The sequence below is a fragment of the Macrosteles quadrilineatus genome, unplaced genomic scaffold (assembly GCF_028750875.1).
Source record: "Macrosteles quadrilineatus isolate MER2022 unplaced genomic scaffold, UCM_ALF_1.0 Scaffold_2__2_contigs__length_208266976, whole genome shotgun sequence".
Classification (NCBI taxonomy): Eukaryota; Metazoa; Arthropoda; class Insecta; order Hemiptera; family Cicadellidae; genus Macrosteles; species Macrosteles quadrilineatus.
In genome coordinates this window covers 52,357,503-52,383,271 of record NW_026542595.1, presented here as the reverse complement: position 1 = coordinate 52,383,271, position 25,769 = coordinate 52,357,503, and the positions used below count along the sequence as shown (strand labels likewise).

Sequence of the window (25,769 nt, the reverse complement as noted above, 5' to 3'; positions counted from 1 at the left end):
TCTGTGATAGTCACCCAGGGTGGGGAGGTCCTCATTGTGCTGGTATTGTGTCAGGCTCCCAGCGTCTCACAACTCAACATCTGGTGATTGCTGTGTATGTTTGATCTGCAAGACAGCATCACCTGAAGAGAGAAGCCAACTCTGTGATAGTCACCCAGGGTGGGGAGGTCCTCATTGTGCTGGTATTGTGTCAGGCTCCCAGTGTCTCAAAACTCAACATCTGGTGATTGCTGTGTATGTTTGATCTGCAAGACAGCATCACCTGAAGAGAGAAGCCAACTCTGTGATAGTCGCCCAGGGTGGGGAGGACCTCATTGTGCTGGTATTGTGTCAGGCTCCCAGTGTCTCACAACTCAACATCTGGTGATTGCTATGTATGTTTGATCCACAGGACAGCATCACCTGAAGAGAGCAGCCAACTCTGTGATAGTCACCCAGGGTGGGGAGGTCCTCATTGTGCTGGTATTGTGTCAGGCTCCCAGTGTCTCACAACTCAACATCTGGTGATTGCTGTGTATGTTTGATCCGCAGGACAGCATCACCTGAAGAGAGCAGCCAACTCTGTGATAGTCACCCAGGGTGGGGAGGTCCTCATTGTGCTGGTATTGTGTCAGGCTCCCAGCGTCTCACAACTCAACATCTGGTGATTGCTGTGTATGTTTGATCCGCATGACAGCATCACCTGGAGAGAGCAGCCAACTCTGTGATAGTCACCCAAGGTGGGGAGGTCCTCATTGTGCTGGTATTGTGTCAGGCTCCCAGCGTCTCACAACTCAACATCTGGTGATTGCTGTGTATGTTTGATCCGCAGGACAGCATCACCGGAAGAGAGCAGCCAACTCTGTGATAGTCACCCAAGGTGGGGAGGTCCTCATTGTGCTGGTATTGTGTCAGGCTCCCAGTGTCTCACAACTCAACATCTGGTGATTGCTGTGTATGTTTGATCCGCAGGACAGCATCACCTGAAGAGAGCAGCCAACTCTGTGATAGTCACCCAGGGTGGGGAGGTCCTCATTGTGCTGGTATTGTGTCAGGCTCCCAGTGTCTAACCAATCAACATCTGGTGATTGCTATGTATGTTTGATCCACAGGACAGCATCACCTGAAGAGAGCAGCCAACTCTGTGATAGTCACCCAGGGTGGGGAGGTCCTCATTGTGCTGGTATTGTGTCAGGCTCCCAGTGTCTCACAACTCAACATCTCGTGATTGCTGTGTATGTTTGATCCGCAGGACAGCATCACCTGAAGAGAGCAGCCAACTCTGTGATAGTCGCCCAGGGTGGGTAGAGACCATTGTGCTGGTATTGTGTCAGGCTCCTAGCGTCTCACAACTCAACATCTGGTGATTGCTGTGTATGTTTGATCTGCAGGTTGTGTGCTGTGTTTGGTGGAGAGTATCACCTGAAGAGAGCAGCCAACTCTGTGATAGTCGCTAAGGGTGGGGAGGGAGGTCCTCATTGTGCTGGTATTGTGTCAGGCTCCCAGCGTCTCACAACTCAACATCTGGTGATTGCTGTGTATGTTTGATCCTCAGGTTGTGTGCTGTGTTTGGTGGAGTGTATCACCTGAAGAGAGCAGCCAACTCTGTGATAGTCGCTAAGGGTGGGGAGGGAGGTCCTCATTGTGCTGGTATTGTGTCAGGCTCCCAGCGTCTCACAACTCAACATCTGGTGATTGCTGTGTATGTTTGATCCTCAGGTTGTGTGCTGTGTTTGGTGGAGTGTATCACCTGAAGAGAGCAGCCAACTCTGTGATAGTCGCCCAGGGTGGGGAGGGAGGTCCTCATTGTGCGGGTATTGTGTCAGGCTCCCAGCGTCTTACCACTCAACATCTGGTGATTGCTGTGCATGTTTGATCCTCAGGTTGTGTGTTGTGTTTGGTGGAGTGTATCACCTGAAGAGAGCAGCCAACTCTGTGATAGTCGCTTAGGGTGGGGAGGGAGGTCCTCATTGTGCTGGTATTGTGTCAGGCTCCCAGCGTCTTACCACTCAACATCTTGGTGATTGCTGTGTATGTTTGATCCTCAGGTTGTGTGATGTGTTTGGTGGAGTGTATCACCTGAAGAGAGCAGCCAACTCTGTGATAGTCGCTAAGGGTGGGGAGGGAGGTCCTCATTGTGCTGGTATTGTGTCAGGCTCCCAGCGTCTTACCACTCAACATCTGGTGATTGCTGTGTATGTTTGATCCTCAGGTTGTGTGCTGTGTTTGGTGGAGTGTATCACCTGAAGAGAGCAGCCAACTCTGTGATAGTCGCTAAGGGTGGGGAGGGAGGTCCTCATTGTGCTGGTATTGTGTCAGGCTCCCAGCGTCTTACCACTCAACATCTTGGTGATTGCTGTGTATGTTTGATCCTCAGGTTGTGTGATGTGTTTGGTGGAGTGTATCACCTGAAGAGAGCAGCCAACTCTGTGATAGTCGCTAAGGGTGGGGAGGGAGGTCCTCATTGTGCTGGTATTGTGTCAGGCTCCCAGCGTCTTACCACTCAACATCTTGGTGATTGCTGTGTATGTTTGATCCTCAGGTTGTGTGCTGTGTTTGGTGGAGTGTATCACCTGAAGAGAGCAGCCAACTCTGTGATAGTCGCCCAGGGTGGGGAGGGAGGTCCTCATTGTGCGGGTATTGTGTCAGGTTCCCAGCGTCTCACTACTCAACATCTGGTGATTGCTGTGTCTGATGCACCCAAGTCCTTTCTCAAGTCTGCTCCTACGGGGGGCCTATCTCGAGGCATCTTCATTACTGACAGGTATCTATTGAGGAAATTAACAGTAAATAATTTGGGTGCTCATTAACTATTTACATACCAGCATATGATTTTTGCAGTACCCTTCTTGGCAAAACGTTCAGAGAGAATCTTTACAATGAGACCATGAGACTATAGAGATTGTAATAGTGACCGTCTGCATAGCATCTCCGTGCCATCATCATACGTTCAGCCTTAGTGGCGTCGTTAATATACAAAAACACAAACTGTCACACGCGACGTACACATACATAAACATAAACGGGGGTTTTTGACTAAACAGGCCTGTTGATTACACATATCCGCACTCGAGCACAATAGGGAACTTATTTTAAATGACAAACTACAATTCAAATCACACGTAATTTTCAATAGTATTTTAAAACAGAAGAAGGATTCAAGACCAAGAGGGCAAAGTACAAATGATAATGCCGCTGCTGACACGACACCGCAAGATGACTCCAGTCAGCTACTTGCTCGAGTGCGGATATGTGTAATCAACAGGCCTGTTTAGTTAAATGTTTATGTTTATGTATGTGTACGTCGCGTGTGACAGTTTGTGTTTTTGTATATTAACGACGCCACTAAGGCTGAACGTCTGATGATGGCACGGAGATGCTGAAACGGCCGTAACAATGGTACAACTACTATGAGTTGATTAACGAAGGTAACTCTATTTATTGATTTAGTCACAAGATCAGCTCAGGGGCTAAACATATGGATTTTGATTGATATTGATTGAAAAATGTCCATGACATTGTATTTCCAGACAATAGTTAAAACTGTATCTTCATTTCCTATTGTCTTCCTTTTACAAAGGAAATTTGTTAAAGCCGACAGTAGTTTACATTTTTTTACTTGTAAAACAGATAAAATTTTCCTTGATAGGGGTTGATAGCAAATGTGGAAGTCACTAGCCTCAACTATTTTTTAAACAACCTAAACATATTTTCAACATTAAAATTCACTTGGGACTTATCTAAGCTGAAAAATGGTTAAATCTCTACATCTGTCTACACCAAACCCACCAACCACCAACAGTACCTACACTACAACAACTGCCATCCCAACAACACCAAACGTTCCCTGCCATACAGTCGTGCTCTAAGAGGGAAACGATTTAACTCGGACGAGAAAAGTCTTTAAAATTTACAATAAACAACTCCAAACTGCTTTGGAAGGTATAGGATACCCGACACAAAAAGTCTCTTCGCAGATAATGCCAAAAATGCCAATGATAGTCCACCAAAGCAAACCAAAACCACCAACGTCAACCTGGTGACTACATACCATCCAAGTCTCAATAGGCTTATTACCTTTTTGAAAACCAGTTATAACATGCTTTGAAGTTCCAGCCAGACCAAAGAACTCTTTCAAAAACCCCCACCATAGTCTGCAGACAACCAGCTAATCTAAAAAAAACATTCCAAGTTATTCAACCTGCAGGGTGTCTACCAACCGGGAAATCCGGGAAAACCGGGAATTGTACTTAATTTTTTACTGGCCATGAAATGTACGGGAATTGTCCTTAAATGCCAGACTATGTCCTTAAATTTTTAATGGGTCATAATTTTATTGATCGCTAGTTGGTTAGGAGCACATAAAAGGTTTATCAGATGTTTGTTTACATTTTCATAATTTATTACTAGAGTAATTATGCAATAAAAATCCCATTAACAATCTCAAACCCATTAATATTTTATCACGACAATCAAGTGTCAAGTCAAGTACTTCCAAGAACTGTTGACTCAGTTAGCTAGCTCATAAAAGTTGTATCACTTTTATTCCTTTACAACTTCTGTTTTTATTACTAGGGCTTATTATGAGATTATATTATGAGGAATTATTATGAGATCCCAAACCTATTTTATCGTGAAAATAATAGCTTTATAATGGCTGTTAAATTTCACTTCTTACTTGTACTTGGCTTGAAGATTCATTTTGCCGCGGCCATTGCCTAGTGCCATAAAACTGTTTATGGTTTCATATTAAACATGTAAATAATCTACAGTCTTATTTTGTAAGTTAACCCCTTTTTTATGGATGTTTTATCTTTCAATTGACAAAACTACAAGCATTGTTATTTGCATGAATGTTTTATCACTATGTAGGCCTTCTTGGTTTCAAATTATGTCATTGCATTTTCTGTATCTTTGTCTTATATTGTTGGCTATTCAGGTTTAAATGTTTTTTGTTTCCCATATATTTATTTGTTGAGTTGTATGCTTTAAGCAATCTAAATCTTAAGAACTAGAATGATGATAGTGACTTTGCTGCTATTATAACCTCATTGTTTGTTACTCAGTTTATTTAGGCCCTCCTAAATAATTAGGCCTAGGCCTGGGTATTTTGATTCTTGAAAGTGCTGTAAAATATATTAAGAAAATGTAATTGAGCCTAGATAAACAACTAATGATTGCTATGTGTCGATATTAACTTTGCAAATGAAAATACAATAATCTTACTCTGTGCTTATTGCTTATTGGTAGCCGCTTACCATACCTTGATTTTGTACTAAGAACTGAGCAACAATATGCATTAAAGAGATTGCGTTTCTCTGTTACACTATAAAAGTTTTACCTAAAGTATAGGTAGGCCTATGCTTGTTTACTGTCAATAAATTTCTATTTTGAAATTTTTAACTCTTAGGCTATCTATTATTATTTACTCTTCTATCTGGTACAACTACAGTTAATAACAAGATTAATACAGTTTGACCAATCAGGAAAATTATTCGGTAGGCCTAATGACACCGACAAAGGTTACGCCAAAGTGCCCTTAAATGTACGGGAATTGTCCATGAATTTTTTATTCAGAATGTAGTAGACACCCTGACCTGTCCGTTGTATCACCTTTAAGACTGCCCCCAAGTCCCTACCCATGCAATGAAATAAATGCAAATGAAGTAAATGCAAGACCTTTGGCATCAACATTCCATCTGCAAACCTTTACCAGCACATCCTACATAACAACAAAGAGTACGAAATAAAGGACCACATAACATGCAATAGTGAAAACCTTATCTACCTTATCTTACAGTGTAAACTCTGTAAAGCCTATTATTATAATAGGCCTAACCAAAAAAAAACCCTAAGAAAAAGAATGAATAGACATAGACAGGATGTTAAAACCAACAAATACAAACCCATTGCCATACATGCAGCAAACTATAACTTAGACTATGATACATGTTTTACCACAAAAGCCATCAAATCCCTCCCCAAAGACCAATAACACACCAATAACATTAGTGACTCCGGAAACCCTCCTGACCATAGATAATCCACCCACCCCTTTCCACAGCTAGCTTCACATTTTTTTACTGAGCTTTAAATAAAATCAACCTACCATGTGAATATATGAGTGTGTGTATATATATGTACAAAGCAACAGGAATTTTTGTGGAACTTTTGAATTTGAACATTTAACAGCCAGTCTTCTTTCTTCTCTCTTCTGATGAAGTCCCTAACATGGACGAAATATTAAGTTTTACTGTTTTGTGTTATGTGTTTTGTGTGTGTTACCAAAGCTAATCTGGACTCTATCTACCAGGTAAACTAGCTGATCCCTATCCTTGTACATAATAATCCTTATTGTTGAATCAAAGTCATTGTCAACAGTTGTGTCACCGTGACTTGTATAAACTGACAAAACTTTATTATCACAGACTGCCATCATCGGGATGATCTGATTGTCAACTGTTGGGAAGTCAAGTCACCCCCAGGATGGCACTCTGCATGGAGGCCAAAACTTAAATGTTTTGTCGAGTTTGACACAGTCGTCGCCCTACAAAATACGATTTGCTTATTCCCAACAAAGAAATTTTCATATTCCAACAAACACTACCATAAGACTGTATTTTGTAACAGGTCAATCCTGACTGGAAGCAAGGAGTCTTTGACTTTGCTTCAGTTTCCTCCTCAAGACGGCAATGGAGAACTTGTTACTGTCATCGAAGTGGGGCCTTCTACCAACGCCTGTCCATCTGGTCTTTGTAAGTCAATAAACAAATAAAACTGTTTAGGTGATAATGGATTGTAAATTTGTTATACTTTTATCTGAAATGGCGAATTAATTGTACAAAGGTGGCCTAGGTATTTAAGCCAAGTATAAATGGGGATAAGTGGCGCGATCCTGTAGTCTTGTTACTGACTAAGGCCGACATGTCCCTTGGCCAGGACTAATAATTAATAGCACATACAGCAAATTGCAACCAAGGGTTCACAGTTTATAGTGGAATCCGAACCATATTTTTGCCTTCTATCTAATTATTCTGAGGTCTAATTATCGGTATAGTACTGCGAATAGTTGTAGTACTCACTAGTGCAGACTTTAATCCACACTTGGGACCCACATAGCACAGAATAACCTCAGGATATCCCACAGAGTTCCCGAAACGTCCCAATATCCCATGAGATATAGGAATATCCCTGGGACATTCCTGGCATATTCCCGTTACAATAATTAATTGAATTTTTTTAGGGGTTTTAATCGAGGGACAGGAATATCTTTGGCATATCCCTAGAATATCCACTATATCCTTTTTCATAATTTATTTGTAAAATCCACTAATAACTCAAGTACTTCTCGAAATATGCTACCGAATACAGCTTTCCCACACAGCACAGGATTCTGGCGAGTTCCCACATATCCCACATAGATCCCAGGATTTTAGAATGTCCCTAGGATCACTCTAAAATATTGCACATATCCAACACAAACGAATGCATTTTGAGGATATCCTGGGGACTTCCTATAATTCTCTGTAGGCTACCTATATTAAAACATATTTTATAATATTGGATGTATTTTTTCAAGTGACAAGTGCTTGAGAAACGTTATTAAAAAGTATTTCAATACTATTTCAAATTAAAATAACTAATAACGTTACTAATGATTTATAAAAATTAATCATGTCTTCCGATCATATCCATAGGACATCCTTATGAGATCCGTAGGATATCCCCGTGGGGCATAATAACTATCAAACTCTAAATTTTTACCATTTTATAATAATAATAATACACCTGCTTACAATCATAATAATAATGCAAATATTTTCTTTTTAATTTAAATTCTAACTTATTTGAGAAAACTTATTGGTTGATAATTTTAGGGGAAATATTAATTAATCATATAACAATTATAATCTATATTCTTATTACAGTATCCTCTACAACTCCCATGAAAACAATTTAACAACTTGATTCCTAAACAGAATCGTAGTATCAAAAATATTTAAGTATTGCGACCATTTCAGCTGTCGGCTTTTCTTTAACCGCTTGAAAACTAGCAATATCAACAATCACAAATAGCTCAGGAGGTAAGGTAAGAGTTTCATAAGTCAAAGGTACCCGGTTCAATACTCGTCTGGGCAAAAATATTTTTGTTTCTATTTTTTTCCAAAATTTGTTTTTATGACCTATTTAATTAAAATACTTAACTGGTAAAAGTGCTTTTCAGACTAAATATTTATTATTTTGTGTTTTTTGATATAATATCCTGGTGGGATATCCCAGGGATCAGGATTTGGGCGGACATAGGGAGTTTCCCAGGATATCCTGAGGACATTGCGGGATAGGATATCCCCAGGACATTCCAAGGATATTCTTGTGCTGGGTGGGGAGTAACGCATCCACAGATCATGCCTATAAATATCCACAATTGGTGACCTCCAACTAGCTGGATTTCAGGACGACGCCATGTTCCCAGTCATTTTATTAAATTTAATTAATTAATTTGAGGGAAGAGTGCAAGGGAGGACTGTTTGGCAGTTGTTGTACACATGACTTGTCGCCAAGTGAAGAGTGCAAGGGAGGACTTGGCTAGTGCTGTATCAACACTACTGCACACCAAACCTTGTGAAAAAGTTTGTAGATAATTGTTTGAAATGTTTGTGTTTGGCAGTTGTTGTACACATGATTTGTCGCCAAGTGAAGAGTGCAAGGGAGGACTTGGCTAGTGCTGTATCAACACTACTGCACACCAAACCTTGTGAAAAAGTTTGTAGATAATTGTTTGAAATGTTTGTGTTTGGCAGTTGTTGTACACATGATTTGTCGCCAAGTGAAGAGTGCAAGGGAGGACTTGGCTAGTGCTGTATCAACACTACTGCACACCAAACCTTGTGAAGGAGTTTGTAGATAATTGTTTGAAATGTTTGTGTTTGGCAGTTGTTGTACACATGATTTGTCGCCAAGTGAAGAGTGCAAGGGAGGACTTGGCTAGTGCTGTATCAACACTACTGCACACCGAACCTTGTGAAAAAGTTTGTAGATAATTGTATGAAATGTTTGTGTTTGGCAGTTGTTGTACACATGACTTGTCGCCAAGTGAAGAGTGCAAGGGAGGACTTGGCTAGTGCTGTATCAACACTACTGCACACCAAACCTTGTGAAAAAGTTTGTAGATAATTGTATGAAATGTTTGTGTTTGGCAGTTGTTGTACACATGACTTGTCGCCAAGTGAAGAGTGCAAGGGAGGACTTGGCTAGTGCTGTATCAACACTACTGCACACCAAACCTTGTGAAAAAGTTTGTAGATAATTGTATGAAATGTTTGTGTTTGGCAGTTGTTGTACACATGACTTGTCGCCAAGTGAAGAGTGCAAGGGAGGACTTGGCTAGTGCTGTATCAACACTACTGCACACCAAACCTTGTGAAAAAGTTTGTAGATAATTGTTTGAAATGTTTGTGTTTGGCAGTTGTTGTACACATGATTTGTCGCCAAGTGAAGAGTGCAAGGGAGGACTTGGCTAGTGCTGTATCAACACTACTGCACACCAAACCTTGTGAAGGAGTTTGTAGATAATTGTTTGAAATGTTTGTGTTTGGCAGTTGTTGTACACATGACTTGTCGCCAAGTGAAGAGTGCAAGGGAGGACTTGGCTAGTGCTGTATCAACACTACTGCACACCAAACCTTGTGAAAAAGTTTGTAGATAATTGTTTGAAATGTTTGTGTTTGGCAGTTGTTGTACACATGATTTGTCGCCAAGTGAAGAGTGCAAGGGAGGACTTGGCTAGTGCTGTATCAACACTACTGCACACCGAACCTTGTGAAAAAGTTTGTAGATAATTGTATGAAATGTTTGTGTTTGGCAGTTGTTGTACACATGACTTGTCGCCAAGTGAAGAGTGCAAGGGAGGACTTGGCTAGTGCTGTATCAACACTACTGCACACCGAACCTTGTGAAGGAGTTTATAGATCCGATACCCAATCTCAGGCCTCTCAGAAGAATGTAAGTTTTATGAAATACATTTATAAAAGAAATATGCATTGTTTGTCTCTCATACTTCCAGTTACATTAGAGAGTTGAAGCTAAGTTCAGTGAACTGTATAAAGCATTGTAAAAACACAAAAAAGGTATTAAATACCCTTTGGTATTCATACCAGTTATTACGTGGGAACAAAATTAGTGTAAAGAGTAGACCTACGGTAACACAGTTGGCTTTAAAAGTCATAACTCAATAACGGTCGAACGGATTTTTATGTTTGAAGTGTCAAATTAAAGTTATTTTCACGTAGATGTGCAAATATGTATCAGAATATTAAAAAATTGCATTACTTAAGTAGAGTTAAGGGCTAACATTTTGGGACGGTGGCACTATCCGTCGACATTGGAAAAACTCAATTCACTTTGTTTACAACTAAACATATGGGCATGGTTTGAAGGTTAACCACAGACTGCAGGACTTATTACTTCCAGAGCAAAGCCCGAATTTATATTTTTATTTAAATATCTGTTAACTTAGTCTGGTTCATAAATAAAGTATTTCGTAGCAAGACTTGACAACAAATTGTTTGTAATAGTTGTAGTGTAGTTTTCTGTTGATTGGTGAACCTTTAAATTTAAAATTAAATGCCCCCTATAAGACAAAGAACTGAGAGTGGCCGGAGGGAACACGAACGTGACCGCTTGCAACACCCTCCCAATGGAACATTTGACAGATACAGAGTGGCAGTACTAGACCACCGTGGTGATACATCCAACCTCGGACAAATGAACGTTAAATGTTTACATTGTGATGGAAACATTTTTAGCTGGCCGAGACAGTTCAATTTTAACTCTTTGTTGCGATAAGGAAAAGGTTCGTTTACCTCATTTGCAGAATTCGTCATACTTTAAGGAATTTATAGGAAACAGGAGTGCGTGACTTAGACTCAGAAATTATTCGGATAACATTGGTCAACTCAATTCCGTTTTTGTCGAGGTCAGCTCCAAAGCTCATTTAGATGAGAGGGTCACGCATGGGATCTACAATTTCAAGATCAATGGCACGTTTTACCACCGAGTAAGTCCTCTCATTCCTTAAGAAGGTTGGGCACTTAAATACACACAGATTTATATGTACGACATATTTTGAAACTGTAACCCAACAGTGTATGAAACAAAATGCAGACAAAAAATGTAATAAAAATCTTATGCGGGAAATTGGGTCACACATTAAAAACCCCAACCAATTTGTCCAATTTTTTTACCCTAGGACTGCCTTCTGCTGTTTGACGGCGGTTCGGACATTATTTTTCAAGCGCTTCAATTTTAATATGATTGGCAAGCTCCGAGGAGTCAAATGAGATTCATACGTGACTCTTTGATTGAGGTCTAGCTGTTTATGTTTTCGTTCTTTAATCTTTTATTAAAAGTTGACGTTTTGCTTGATTTTAAACAACGAGGTTTTTTTAACAGAGAGCTTACAGGTGACCATGGGATTGCATCGCAGCTGAAACAGCTTATTGTGCACCCTCATTCACAGGTCCTTGGTGAACCACGAGATCCTTTTGACTATGGTAACCTGTTCCCTTTGATCTCCAGTCGATAGGCCAAGGGATCTCATACGCAGACCTTGTAGGGCTGGGCACGTAATATGACATAGAAAGCTGTCTCCTCCTCCTCACCACATTTCCTACATTAAGAGGCTTTCAACTTGAGTTCCCATCTTGTGTAGATGTTCGGGGAATATCCAATGGCCGCTGATGAAGCCAACCACCTTCTGCAAGGTCTTCCTATTCAGCTCAAGGGCATCTGCCACTATCGTACCGGTAGGTGTCTGCAGCATTCTCGTTGACTGTACGTTGCCATTATCATTTCCAGGAATTGTCCGTCAGGGTTTGAGTTTCCCCCGACAACCGCCCAGTGGTCAGTGTCAAGGTCATTCTGCAGCTTGAGGCCTTCTTGGTCATTGCCCCCATTGAGGTGAACAAATGCTGATACCTTCACAGCTTTCACAAGGTCTCTGGCTGGGGTAAGCTGTAGCGAGATTTCCCCAAAGGGACTCAGCTCCTAAACTTGCTTGACCAGCCAATCCATTGTGGCTATGTTAGCACAGCCAACCACCAAGGCTCCGCCTTCAAGATGGCAGCTGCTTATCCTGACTTCTTTGCCACAAATGGCCCACCTGGACAGCTCCCCCTTGATTTTGTTGGCTTCATCCTCCATCCGTTACCTGTCCGGGTGTTCAGATCTGGCGATGGCCATCTCCTTCACGGACAGTGTCTCCGAATAGGTTGGTGCCGGTGCTCTCTGTGAAACACCCGAGCCCTCTCTCTCTTTCGTCCTCGTCTTCTTTTTCTCGCCCAGACATCCTCGTTTGTCAGGTGCTCTCGCCCCCTCTTTCCACCTTCACTAGAGTCAGCTTTGGGTGTGCCGCCCTTGCCCTGCTTTTTTCCCAGCATCCTGGTTCCCGGAGAAACTGGCTTTGCAGTGAGCAGAGTTTTTGGATAGCACCTTTTCGCCTTTGGCTAAAGCATCCGCTTTCCTCCTTCTTTGCAACTCGCCCCTGGAAAGTAGTTTTTGTTCCGTTCCTTCCGGTTTCCGCGAGTTTGTCGTCATCGTCAGATTTCAGTACCGGTACAGTAGACTCCCTCTAGTTCGGCCACCTCAGGACCGGACCCCCGGCCGAACTACAAAATGGCCGGACTATCCGGATGTACGACAAAAATGTAAAATAACCCTATTTATTGCATCACCTACGGATAAATTAAACAGAGACTTAGTTTATACGTATCAAAACATAATTTACTTACCAAAGGGATGTGTTTGACGTCAAAAATAAATATATTTTGGTGACACACATTGAAAATAAACACGATACTGTAGTAAGGATGAAACTGATCAGAAAACGCATATTACAACTCTACAAAAAACTACAACTTTATTTACAAAACACTTATAAAATTACAGAACTGCTCACGTGTATTGAATAATGTATTTTGACATTATTGGTTGTCTCAAACCCGACAAAAGTTAAAAGAAATCAGTTATTTTCTTTTGCTTTTTCTGCGTTATAGTGTTTTTGAATGCATAGTCACGCCACTTCCTCAATAACATCACGTCGACAGCAGTTGCAGCGGCTTGTTGCTCTACGTACATGACGGCACGTTCCAGTGCGGCCCTTCCCTCTTCGTGGCTTGAATTTCCCTCAATTCCTACCTCTTCCCCGTTGTCATCTTCATCTTCATCCTCGTCATTACCTTCTTTATTTATTACTGCTTGGACAATTTCATCGTCCTTTAATAATTCATTTCCAAGCTCATCATCGTTGCTTACAATCCTTTCTGCAACATCACTTTCATCAAGGTCAACAGAACCTCTACGCAGCCGTTGAAGGTCTGACAACATTGACAGGTTGTCATCTGGTTCCAATGCCTGGGTGTTTGGGTTTCCTTGTTGGACTGCGTCAACTATCTCATCTACATCTGGCCACACTTTTCTCCAAGACTTCGTAAAAGTGGAGGGAGGAATGTCGTCAAAAGCTTCAGCTGCCATATAAATTACATGTTTTAAGTTGATTGACTTTAGGGCCTAAATTAGGCCTGTGTCACCCTCACTGTCCAATTGGCCTAGAATTTCAGAGAGGAGTTTCCTTCGATATCTTTTAAAACACTCGATGACCCCTTGGTCCATTGGTTGGGAAATACTTGTGACGTTTGGTGGCATATACAAAAGTTTTTCTAGGCCCTCTTCAGGATGAGTAGGAGCATTGTCAAGTTAAAGAAGCGCCTTAATCGGCAACTTCAAAGATGCTAAATGCTGTTTTACTTTGGGAACGAATTCGGAAACAAACCATTCTTTGAACAAATACGTGTCCATCCAGGCCGATTTCTGTGCCCTATAGTACACTGGTAGACAACTCAAGTTCAAGTTCTTAAATGCTCTAGGTTTAACAGATTTTCCAATCACAAACAAAGGGAGCTTATGTGACCCTGACGCATTTGAACACAATGCAACTGTAATTCTTTCTTTGTTTATTTTAAACCCAGGTTCTGACGATTCTTGTGGTGTGACAAAAGTTTTCCGTGGCAACAGTTTGTAATTTAGTCCCGTTTCGTCGATATTATAAATTTGCTCTGGACTGTAGTTTTCATTGAGGATAATTCTCCTTAGGTTTTCTGAAATAATTCATTTGCCGCCGGCTGGTCCGCTGACATTTTTTCACCACACACGCTGATGAAATGTACTCCATGTCGTTTTTTCCACCTTGATAGCCAGCCATCACTTGCTGTGAACAAGTCATTTCCTTCCAGTTTCCTGTGAAGAATTATTGCCTTCTCCTTTAAAATTGGACCGCTTATTGGTGTGCCTCGCCTACGCTCCTGCATGAACCACAGCCACAAAGCATCATCAACTTGTTCTAGTTTAGGCTTTTTTGAAGTACAACGGTTAGACAACACTTTTTCACCTTCGATTTGCGTGCAAAAGGTTTCTATTGATTTTCGGTTCCGACGCCAGTCATTAACCGTACTCTTGCCCACCTTAAATTCTCTACAAATACTCTGGACGGATTCGCCCTTATCCAACCGCTCTAGGATAGCCAGTTTCTGTTCCATTAAAACAAAAGTATGTTTCTGTTTTTCAGACATTTTAGAAAACATTTTTCTCGAACACACTACACACACTTAACACACTACAGGTACACGAACAACTTTTAACTCACGCTACAATACCACAGTAGGTAACTATGTTAACTTCAACGACAACGGGCGGAAACTAAACTTTTCACGTTGAATCCTGTCGAAGTTTAATTACTACAGTAGTCACTAGTGGCGCGACGATGTAGCGGATATGACTCACGCTTCTGATAACGGCCGAACCATCCGGCGCCCGATCCAACCGCGGCCGAACTGGAGGGAGTTTCACTCACTTCTGAGACCGGCCGAACCATCCGGCAGCCGATCCAACCGAGGCCAAACTAGAGGGAGTCTACTGTAGATCTTCCTCATCCATTGGGGTCAGATGGTCTATGTGTTCCCATGAATACCGGGTATCTAAGGTCCACCTCCCCAGCGACCCGATTAGAGAGATAAGGGGTACATACGACTGGGTTCCTCCTGGTTCCCAGAAGGCTCCGTTAAGACACTGAATATTAGGCCCCCAGTGCCATGAGACTCTCAGCACGGATCGCGTTACACCTTAGTCTAGGGCCCCCCTCACTTGGTTCTGTAGGTGGACCAACACACAGTGGGCAGAAGGTAGCTCTCCGCAGCTAAAAAGTGAGAGTTGAAGTGTGTGGCCAATCTGCCAAACCAGCCCCGCATGGGAGGTATGGCCGGAACGCCGCAAAAGGTTCTCCCACTCCCTAAACCCCCATATCTTCCTAAACAACGGGTTATCTAATACCCTTTTAAAAGTCATGCTCTTAGAGAATTGGGAGTGCGTCGGAAAAATAATATTAAAAATTGTCTGTAAGGTGGGAAAAATCACCTTATGACATGCATAATACGTAACTTCTTTGTAACCATCAGCTGCATGTAGTTTATCATTAGATGTCATGTCCTTCAAGTTTATGTATCAGTTTGTTAGCTATTGAGGGCAAAAATATTAGAAATAATAAACAGGAAAATCTTTTATACACCTCACACATTGAAATTGGCTAACGTACGAGGGTTGTTTTTTAGTAAGAGTTGTTTTTGCGTATAGCTACATAGTTTGTGTGGATGCCACAATGCGGCTTCTTACCGTTTACATCATTTTTGAACAGAATGACACAATTTGCAACTCTGTAGCTTACTTGTACCCTTCGCTGTGTGTTTTAACTTAAATTATAGAAAATTATAGAATGTCTTGCCGCAGGTTTTTTGGTTACAAGAAAAATATCTAATGCACATACAAGACACGCACCAAATGACAAAATTCATTGCCAAATGACTGAAGGGAATTAAAAATTCTCATGTTAAATAAATAAAGTGTATTAGTTTTTTTATTAGGTATGTATATAGATAAAAGTTTACAAAATTGCTTATTTTATACTAAGTTATTAACATTTCAATAAAAAACACACTTTATTACCATCCCTGTATCAGCAAACATAACATAAGTACTCATTAAAATTGATTTTAATTAAATAGGAAACTAATCTGACAATTTTAAGGGGATATTTTTTTGAAAATTCAACCAGATAAATAAATAATTTTTTACTCTGCAGGTTTGCAGTGGAGGGTGTATAATGTATAATTCGCTTCTTTTAGCGAAAAAGTTGTATCTATTGTTTCTATGATCCAAAACAGGATGAAGATAAGGATGTAGAAGGCACTGATATCAGCCAAGCAGTGATTCAGCCTGTCAAACCTCAGCTACTTTGGTCTCTCTACTTCAACTGTCCAGAAACCTCCAGTTGTGATCTATCAGCGGATGTTCCAAGTAATGTACACCTTTGCTCGGGTCCTGATCTTGATTTGGACTTTGAAGTTGCTGTGAAACAGGTAATCTGTCATAACTTGTACTATTATGCTTTGAATTAATGTACTGGTTGGTTAGCACTAAAAGATAAAAAATATGAAAAATTATAAAGCATCTGGTGAAGATCAAATTTATGCAGAAATGTGGAAGTATACGGGCAAATCGACAAAAACATCTCTACATATGATATTACAAAATATCTGGATAACCGAGAAATTCCCAGAGCATTGGACCACAGCCGTAATCAATCCACTTCACAAGAAAGGAGATAAGAGCAACCCGGATAACTATAAAGGAATTTCACTTTTGGATTGCACATATAAGATTTTTTCAAAAATTTTATACAATAGGATTAAGGAACAACTTGAACAAAAATTGAACAACTTGATAATGAACTAGGAGAATACCAAGGAGGCTTCAGACCTTGGAGGAGCTGTGCAGAACAAATAATTACGCTGAAATTGATTATGGATTACTACAGAAAACGAAACAAACTTCTTTCAATAACATTTGTAGATTTTAAGAAAGCTTACGATTCCATCCATAGACCATCATTGTTAAAGATTCTCAGATATTTCGGACTCCATCCAAAATTAATAAAACTTATAGAACTTACCTTGACAAATACCTTCAATAAAATTAAATTTAGAGGAGAAATATCAGAACCTATCCTGGTCAAAACTGGTTTGAGACAGGGAGATGGCCTTTCACCACTTCTTTTTAACTGTGCACTTGAATACATTATGAGGGAATGGCTTAAAACAAACCCAAAAAATATTACTGTTGGAACAAAAAAAGATGACATAAAGTTAAACTGTTTAGGATTTGCTGACGATCTGGCTCTTCTAATAACATCCAAGAAACCAAGCAACAAATAAAATCACTTCAGGAAATAGCCCAGAGCATAGGTCTAAAAATTTCTTTTGAGAAAACTGAAATAATGTTAACAAAACATTGCATTGAACAGAACATTGCATCAAAATTGTAGAAAATTTCAAATACTTAGGTGAAGTTATAACATACAATCTTAAAGAAAATCCATCATGGCAAAATAGAATTAATAAATTGATCAGTATGCAACATATTACTAAAAACACATACAACAAAAAAATGCCTATCAATAGCAACAAAATTGAAAAACTACAAAGCAGTTATACTTCCACAAATAACATATGCATGTGAAACTATGTTTAAAACAACTAACACTGTAGCAAAAGCAATGGATAAAATACTAAAAATAGAAAGAAGAATCATCAGAACATGTATAAACAAAAAATATCAAAAAGATGGAGTTTGGAGACTGGCCTCAAATAAAACTGTATATAAGGAAATGAGCCATTATTAAGTATAATTAAAAAGAAAAGAATTTCATTCATTGGTCATCTTTTAAGGACACCGGAAAATAGAATAAGCAAGAAAATAATTGACAAGTTGTGGAATAGCAAAAGTGACTTTAGGTTGAGAAGGTTGAAAATATCATTAGAAGATTTGGAAAATAAGTCAGAGGCGCTTGCAGTACTCAAAGACAAAAATATCATCCTGCCAATAGGAGCAAACAATCAGAGACAAGGAAGAGTGGTTTCGGAAGAAGAAAGAAAACAACGGTTGGAAAGAATGAAGAAGTATTGGGCGGACAAGAAGAAGAGATAGAATTTAAAAAGAATCTAACCATTATATTGACTTAAGTGGTCCAATGCTGGCCATAAAATAATAATAATAATACTGGTTGGTTATAAAGTCCCTTCCCCCTAGGATTTTTCTACATTTTTTCAAATATCAATCCCAGACCACTTCCAAACATTGTTGGATGGTAAGTATTTCATTTTGACAAGGTGGTCATTTCCGGTCGCAATTTTGGATTCGCCATATTGGATGCAAAATATTTTTTTTAATGTAAAAATGGGTTTGTGACCCATTATTTCGAACTATTTTTTTACCCTGATTACAATGCCACAAACAGTTTTTAATAATCTTGATCCATTACAAAATTATGAGGGCTTTTTATAACTTTATTTTTAGCCCATTTTAACATCGTCCATTTACAAACTAAGACCATAATCTCAAAATAGTGCTAGATTAAGATAAGTATACACCACCAGTCATTGTCGACCTATTTTCACTTGGTTATGACGGATGTAATTTTTTTGGCCGCCATCTTGGATCTGCCATTTTGAAATGGGATAAATTATTTTAAATATGAAGGGGGTGTTGTGACCCATCATTTTGAATTACTTTTTTAAGCTGAACTTAATTCCACGATCCGTTTTTCATTTTTATATTTTGATTTTGAAGTACAGTATTGAAATTTTTAACAAAAATATTGCATAAAGAAAACTTGATAGGTAACAAAAAATGGATTGCTGCTGTTGCAGGTCCTTACCACTATGCAACAATTAGTCTTGTTGTAGTAGCCAATAAGAGTGTGAGTGAAAATTAATGCTCCCGCCAAGTTAGAAATCACTTTCTGTTATTTAAAGTGTCAACCCCAATTGATGTTCTGTTCTGAAGGCCAGTTGACAACCGTAAATGGAACCGTGTTTGGTGGTAGAAAATATTCGTATGAGGTGGAGAAAATTTGGTTCTCATTTTTTGCCCAATGTGAAGATATTTTGTTCAGCAAACCCCGCTACAGTAAAATGTACATACATGTATGTTGTTTATTAGGCAAAGGATATTTTCAAGAAGATGTACCCAGACTGTGAGTTTCTGCCCCGAGCTCCAGACCCAGAAGAAATAGTGCTAGATGATGACACAGAGCCCGGCCCCGCCTTCATAGACAACAAGGCGGAGTCTGACACCCCCGCCCCCGCTGAGTAGCCTTTATAACTGGTGTTGATTCTTTACTATTTATATTTTGTAGTTAACAATGTGAAAACTTTATTTAAACATCAAGAAATTTCTATTGTGCTGCATGTTAAACAACTCAGTACTTAAAAGTATGATTGTGTGTTGATGGTTAAGATATTCCACTTTAATCTACAACTATGTATTCAAATATATAATTGCTTTTTTATTTACCTAGAATTTAAGCTTTGCATTTTTGCAAGGATCAAGGTTAATGAAAGCTGCTTATTGCTCCAATTTGTTTTTTAGCGTTAGTTTTTACTTTTCACATTATTTCTGTATTATAGTTGTAAATGGTAATATTATTTATGTATTACCACTATAATTGCTATTTTATCAAATATAGTTAATTAATTAAGTTAAACTGAAACGATGATTTCCAAAAATAGTCATATTGTTACTAATCTCATAAGTAATAATCGTTCTGTAATTTGGAATTAGGCCTACTTTAACCTTGTACTGAATGTTTCAGAAATTAATTCACATTCATCTCCTTTTTCTCGATTCGTGTTTATAGCCTAGTAAATGGAGATTGTGTAGTACAGTATTTTCAAAATAAGTATTCATTTTATTTTTTTTCTTAAATGGACTTGTAGTTTTTTGGCCTTGTGCCTTTTATATTGCGATATTGAGCAAAAGTAAATAATTAATTGTGTTAATCTTATCATTATAAACATTACTATAATTTGATATTGTAAATAATGAAGTAAATTTGTCTAGTTAACTCGGATTTCCAAATATTCTGAAACATTAAGAGTTACAAGTAAATTCCCAAATTAGAAATAATTTTAACTAGGTACATTTTTAAAAATCCAAACTTTTTTAGTTGTCAAATATAGAAATGTATTGATAGTATATTAATAGTAGGTAACAACCAGTAAAACATTCTGTGTTTTTTTGGAAATCTAAAACTAAACTAAAAATGCAATCTTTCAAATAGGCTGTAGTTTTACTGATCAATTTTTGTATATCATATTGGCAAACTGACTTATATACATATATTTTAAAAATATTAATAAAAGTACTATAATGCCAATAATTGTTTTTACCAATTGTCTTTCGTAGTAATATTTTTGTTCAAAAAACATTATCAGATATTGTTAATAGTTTTATGCTGAAGTCTTATTTTATATGCACAGATGCACCTTTTTAGCTGAATTGCTATCAAATACATTCCCAAAAAAATTGTATCTTGGAAAGCAGGTTATAAAATTTATATAGTAAATTAGTTTAGTATTTTTGTTAAATTGTGTTGGAACATTCCCTAATAGTTTACACTTGATGAAATGTAGTCAAGGATTCAGGATCTCAGACAATTTTTTTACACTAGTCAAAGATTGGGGTTGGAATTTTTGTGTTTGTGGATATATTGTATTGGGTCATACTTTCTGGCTGTTTATTGTTAAAAATAAGTATTTACGTTACATCTTTTTTTAGTTTTTTTTTAATATTTTTGTTCCTATTTTTATATGTTATTAAAGAGTGTGCTGTAAACCAAATACTGTGATGATAAAGTTAAATTAACATGTTGTATGTTTACTGATTTATATTTTGTGAAACTGAAGCTTGGTGACTGGTAAGCCTCAAAGTCTAGCTTCAACCTCACTGCTTTGCTTAGTGGCCAGAAATAGAACATTGTGTTTGTCTGATGCTCCAATATATTATTATTTAACTGAAAACTGTTTTTACTCATTCCTTGGTGTCTATTAGTAAGTTATTCATGTTTATAGTCTTTCCTAGGAAATTTTCTCATGGGGGTAGTATATTATCTAACAAAAACCACTATGTGGTAACACTTTCCCTGCCAAGTCAGCAATCCAAGAAAGATAATAAATCATTCCTTTTCCCGCCAAGAAAAGCAATGTAATGTATGGCTTGTTAAATACTTCAAAACATTAATGACATCTTTGCAATGGCAAAAGTTTACTGTTAATAAAAGCCAAAGTGAGAGTGGAAGGAGACCTATCTGAGGAGTTTTCCATCAACACGGGTGTAAGACAAGGAGATGGCATATCTCCCATACTATTCAACTTAGCACTGGAAGAAGCCCTGCAGAAAACAAAAGAACTAGGATTGGGTGTTAAGCTTGGAGTAGATCTAAACATTTTGGCATTTGCTGATGATGTGGTCATTTTGTCAGAAACAGTTGAAAACTTGGTAAGTTTGGCCGAAGTACTTATCACAGAAGCTAACAAAATAGGATTGCAAGTAAATGTAGAAAAAACTAAAATCATTAACTTTGGAAGACAAGCAAACAATAGAAACAGAAACATACAGATAAAGAACTTAACTATAAATTGTACAGAAAGTTTCAAATATTTAGGAGTAACTGTAAATAGTAGAAACTCAGAAGACGAAGACATATTAACTAAGTTATCAAATGCCAATAAGTGTTGGGGAGCCTGCAAGAAGTTGATCTCATCTAAAGTATTATCTCACAGAACCAAAATACAGTTATATAAGACAATAATTCAACATATTCTGTTATATGGTAGTGAAACATGGGTATTGTCCAAGAAAAATGAAAACCGACTCATGGTGTTTGAAAATAAAGTACTTAGAAAAATATTTGGTCCAGTACAGGAGGGACAGATGTGGAGAATAAGGAAAAATAGAGAGTTAAGATCACTATACACCGACCCAGATATTGTTGCAATAGTTAAAGGAAGAAGGTTAAGTTGGATAGGGCATGTGCTAAGAAGAGAGAAAGGAACAAGACTGTATGAAGTTTGGAGAGCCACACCTGGAGGTAAACGTCCATTGGGAAGGCCAAAATTGAGATGGACTGACCAAGTATTGAACGACATCAGGACAATGGGTGCAAGTGTCAACTTGGCAGAAGACAGAGAAGGGTGGAAGAGGCTGGTACACGAGGCGAAGAATCAACTGAGATTTGTGGAGCCACGGCAGTAAGTAAGTAAGTAAGTATACATTACATTGTTTTTCTTGGCGGAAAAAGCAATGATTTATTATCTTTTTTGGATTGCTGACTTAGCGGGGAAAGTGTTACCACTTAGTGGTTTTTGTTAGATTTTATTTATTTTTGTAGAAAATTAACAGTTAAAATAAAAGTCCTCTTTTCTTTGAAAAAAATTAAAATAAATTTTATTTGTAACAAAGTAATTCTGTTAAAACAAACTGAGCTGATGGAATTTAACTACAATTGATTACTGCTGCTTCAACTGTTCTGATAATAACAGCATGTACAAATTCCTTGATCCAATGGGCCATCTTTGCTTTGCTATGTGTTCATCATTGGATGCTGTATAAAATATGTTTGCATCTGGTGGCCTACTTAGCACCAATTTATAATTGACTTAAAATTCAGGCAAAAATTAACAATTTTAAAGTTTATTTTTTTATTTTTTGTAGGGTTATATTTAATTTTTTTGGAAAATGTGTATAAAAGACATATCCTTCCAATATAAAGAATAAAAGAAGCCATCTCTTGTAATGTAAGCATTTTATTGAAATAAATTAAAGGGTAATTTAGTTAAATTAAAAACAGTTTGGGTGAAATATATAGTACAACTACATCTCATTTCTTTCATTTAAATAATATTTTTTGTGTAGAACTAATTTCTACATTTTTGGTCTTATCTGCTTTAAACCGATTAAAAACTTTTTGACACACGTACCAAAATTACTATTTAACAAACCCCCTGGGCTTAAACTCAGTTTCAAATTGCTACGTTTGAAGTTTTTGAAAACACGTGTTAAACGTGTAGTCAACAGGGCGGTTTTTTTCTATTTCTGATTTTGTCAAGAACATTTTTTATTTTACACTAAACACACACTTTGCAACTGCATTAAATTAATCTAGTCATCATCTATTACCGTAATATAGGTTCTGTGTCTGGGGCTGTAAATTCATCAATGTTCATCTTGAACAACATAAAATGCGTTGGTGTTACATAAGTGTTCTGATAATTAAACTTGTACATCTAAAGACTAGTGTAAATTGAGCCCTTATTATAGAAGTAAAAATGTAATCAAACAGTTTAGGTTGGTTAGAAATAGCATAAGGCAAAACTAATATTGAAAAACTCATTCATCCTAAATTTACATATCACTTTTTAATTGCTTGTTTTCCCGATTGTTTTATTTGTTTTACTGTATCAAAACATAACACAAACCTTAGTACTATAGTTCGGCCGCTTAGAAAGCGACCTCCTCTAGCATTGGTTTAGCATTAGCGCGCAGGTCGTTTTCTAAGCGGCCGAACTATAGTACTACGTTTCAAGTTCCTAGGTTTCATATGTTTTGATAAGTAGTATTAAACTGTTAAAAATGACGAGCTGCTGTACCAATGTACCATGGGTACACTGCATTTTTCAATGGAAAGTATCGGGGAATATCACTGCTCTAAGTAATTGTATATATAGTTCGGCCGCTTAGAAAACGACTTGCGCACTAATGCTAAACCAATGCTGGAGGAGGTCGCTTTCTAAGCGGCCGAACTATAGTAAGTAGATCAAATCATTCGGTATGCCTGAAAAAAAAACTTTATACAAGTTTTAAAATAATTATATCAGCTCTTCCTATGAATTTGTCTAACATTTAAATTAATTGATATTTAATCGCAGCTGGTCCTTCTTTTGTTTTGATTTTAATCCCATGTTATTTAAATGGGCCAAAATCGTACTTTGAGGGCTTGCCAAGGGTTTATGGGTCAACGCACCACCGACTTGAGACCCTCAAAAGGCACATCTACAAGTTAAGGGCTTTCAAACAACATAAAAAACATTAAAATTTAGCCAGTGGTTTGGGCTGTAGGTCCGTCAACATTCAAGGAGAAGGAGAAGGAGAACACGGAAAATATGTAAATTTTCAAACTAGTTTTTCTTGGCTCAAACACAACCGTTTTTCAAATTCTTTTTAATTATTTTGTTGAGAATGAGTGCCCCTATCCAGTAGATGAATAATTATTTTAATAGCTTTTGTTTCTTCAGAGCTATAGACGAGTAAAAAAGCCACTTTTTCACGTCATGTATATATACACTTCTGCAGCAGCTTTGTACCGCTGGGGGACTTGCGGAACGCTACCACGTTCCTTAATTTCTCCTTTTGTCAGTGTATTGTATTACATAGGTACTTTATTTATGATTATATACTATCTACACAAATTAATTGTTTATGTATTCCAGCTATATAAACCCCTGCAAAGCTTAATTAATCTCTCTGCATTTAATCTTTTATTTTTGTTTTTTTACACAATAAATAATTTATTTTCTTTGAATAGTTACCAAGCAAAACGTTTTTCATTTTGTAAACGATTTCAGAAGCTAGGTTTCTATATTGCTTTCCACAATATTAATAGAATTGTGTTATCACATCAACATTCAGACTGGAGTCGGAGACTATGATGCTTTTATTGTGTTAGATGGTTTAGTAAATATTTTTTACTAGTAGGCCTACTTAATAGAAACACCGGTTTATTTCTTCGAAGTGCAAGTTATTTTAGTTAATTTAATCACTTAACAACAGCTTTTATCAATAAGATAGACAAATAAACAAGGAAATATTACGGCATTCTCATACCTAAAACTCACTTCTCGCGTCTATATTTTACACGAATCATTGTCTTATTCTTAAAGTTTTTTACAAATCTAAGTTCATATTCGTGAAAATGTTTTGAGAATTGTTTTAAGTCTTATTTGACCGAAGAATAGCAGGAAGCCATTGTTGCTTAAGCGGCGGATCACTTACAATCTTAGAACACTGTACGTATTATTAATTTTTAATTGAGCTATCGTAATTAATTTTGCATCCAGGCACATCACATCTATCTGGCATGCTGTAGTAACAAGTTCAATGTAATTACTAATGTAATGATTAAGGGTAGTAGAAACGCGATTATGTACGTAGAGTACGCGACTCCTCCATTCACTGTAATGGTAAGACGACCGCGCACCAAGACACGGATGCAACGTTGCCACTTTTCGCTCGCCGCGGCCTTGTATTAGAGGTGGCTGTGATTACCCCCCCCCCCCCCGTAATACCCCGTTACTATGGTCCAACAATTATGCTGGTTAGCGAACTCATTCAAGTCTATCCCGCCTTACACCTTTAAACCAAATTTGAACGAATGGTGTTTTTGGCCTCTATGGGGATATTAAAATAAAAAGTTAATCGGCCTCGGGCCTAGGTTTAACGTGCCACCTACGTAAATGACTAATTTTGAAATGAAATGAAATTAAATGAAATGCTTTATTGTCGTTAAAACTGAGTACAAAGTTCATGACAATCGTCAAAAGAAAAAGAAAAAGAAAACAATCTATTGACTTCCTTATAAGGAAATTCGCTAAAACGGGGGAAAAAATTTCTTAACAAAATGTAGTGCAACCCACCATTGCTGTAAAAATTATGTTTCAAGAGTTATTGCAACTTTTGTGATTTTCCCTATAAAATAGCATAGTTAACCCACCGCTTACCCACGATAAAGGTAAACGTTGTTGTGTTGACATGTTGTTGGGAGAAATTATGTGTCAGATTGTCGATAATGT

At 37.9% G+C, this 25,769-nt stretch overlaps 1 protein-coding gene across 1 annotated transcript in view; it reads left to right on the top strand.

The window, feature by feature from the left end:
* The window catches only part of LOC128986301 (rab proteins geranylgeranyltransferase component A-like), a 37,578-nt gene extending 16,636 nt beyond the window's left edge, over window positions 1–20,942 (top strand). The window contains exons 7-11 of the mRNA XM_054406596.1: window positions 2,522–2,743; window positions 6,610–6,734; window positions 9,845–9,981; window positions 16,248–16,442; window positions 19,084–20,942. Of these exons, the coding sequence (XP_054262571.1) occupies window positions 2,522–2,743; window positions 6,610–6,734; window positions 9,845–9,981; window positions 16,248–16,442; window positions 19,084–19,236 (832 nt within the window). The 3' untranslated portion in view covers window positions 19,237–20,942. The remainder of the gene's footprint in view (window positions 1–2,521; window positions 2,744–6,609; window positions 6,735–9,844; window positions 9,982–16,247; window positions 16,443–19,083) is intronic.
* Window positions 20,943–25,769: the final 4,827 nt, after the last annotated feature.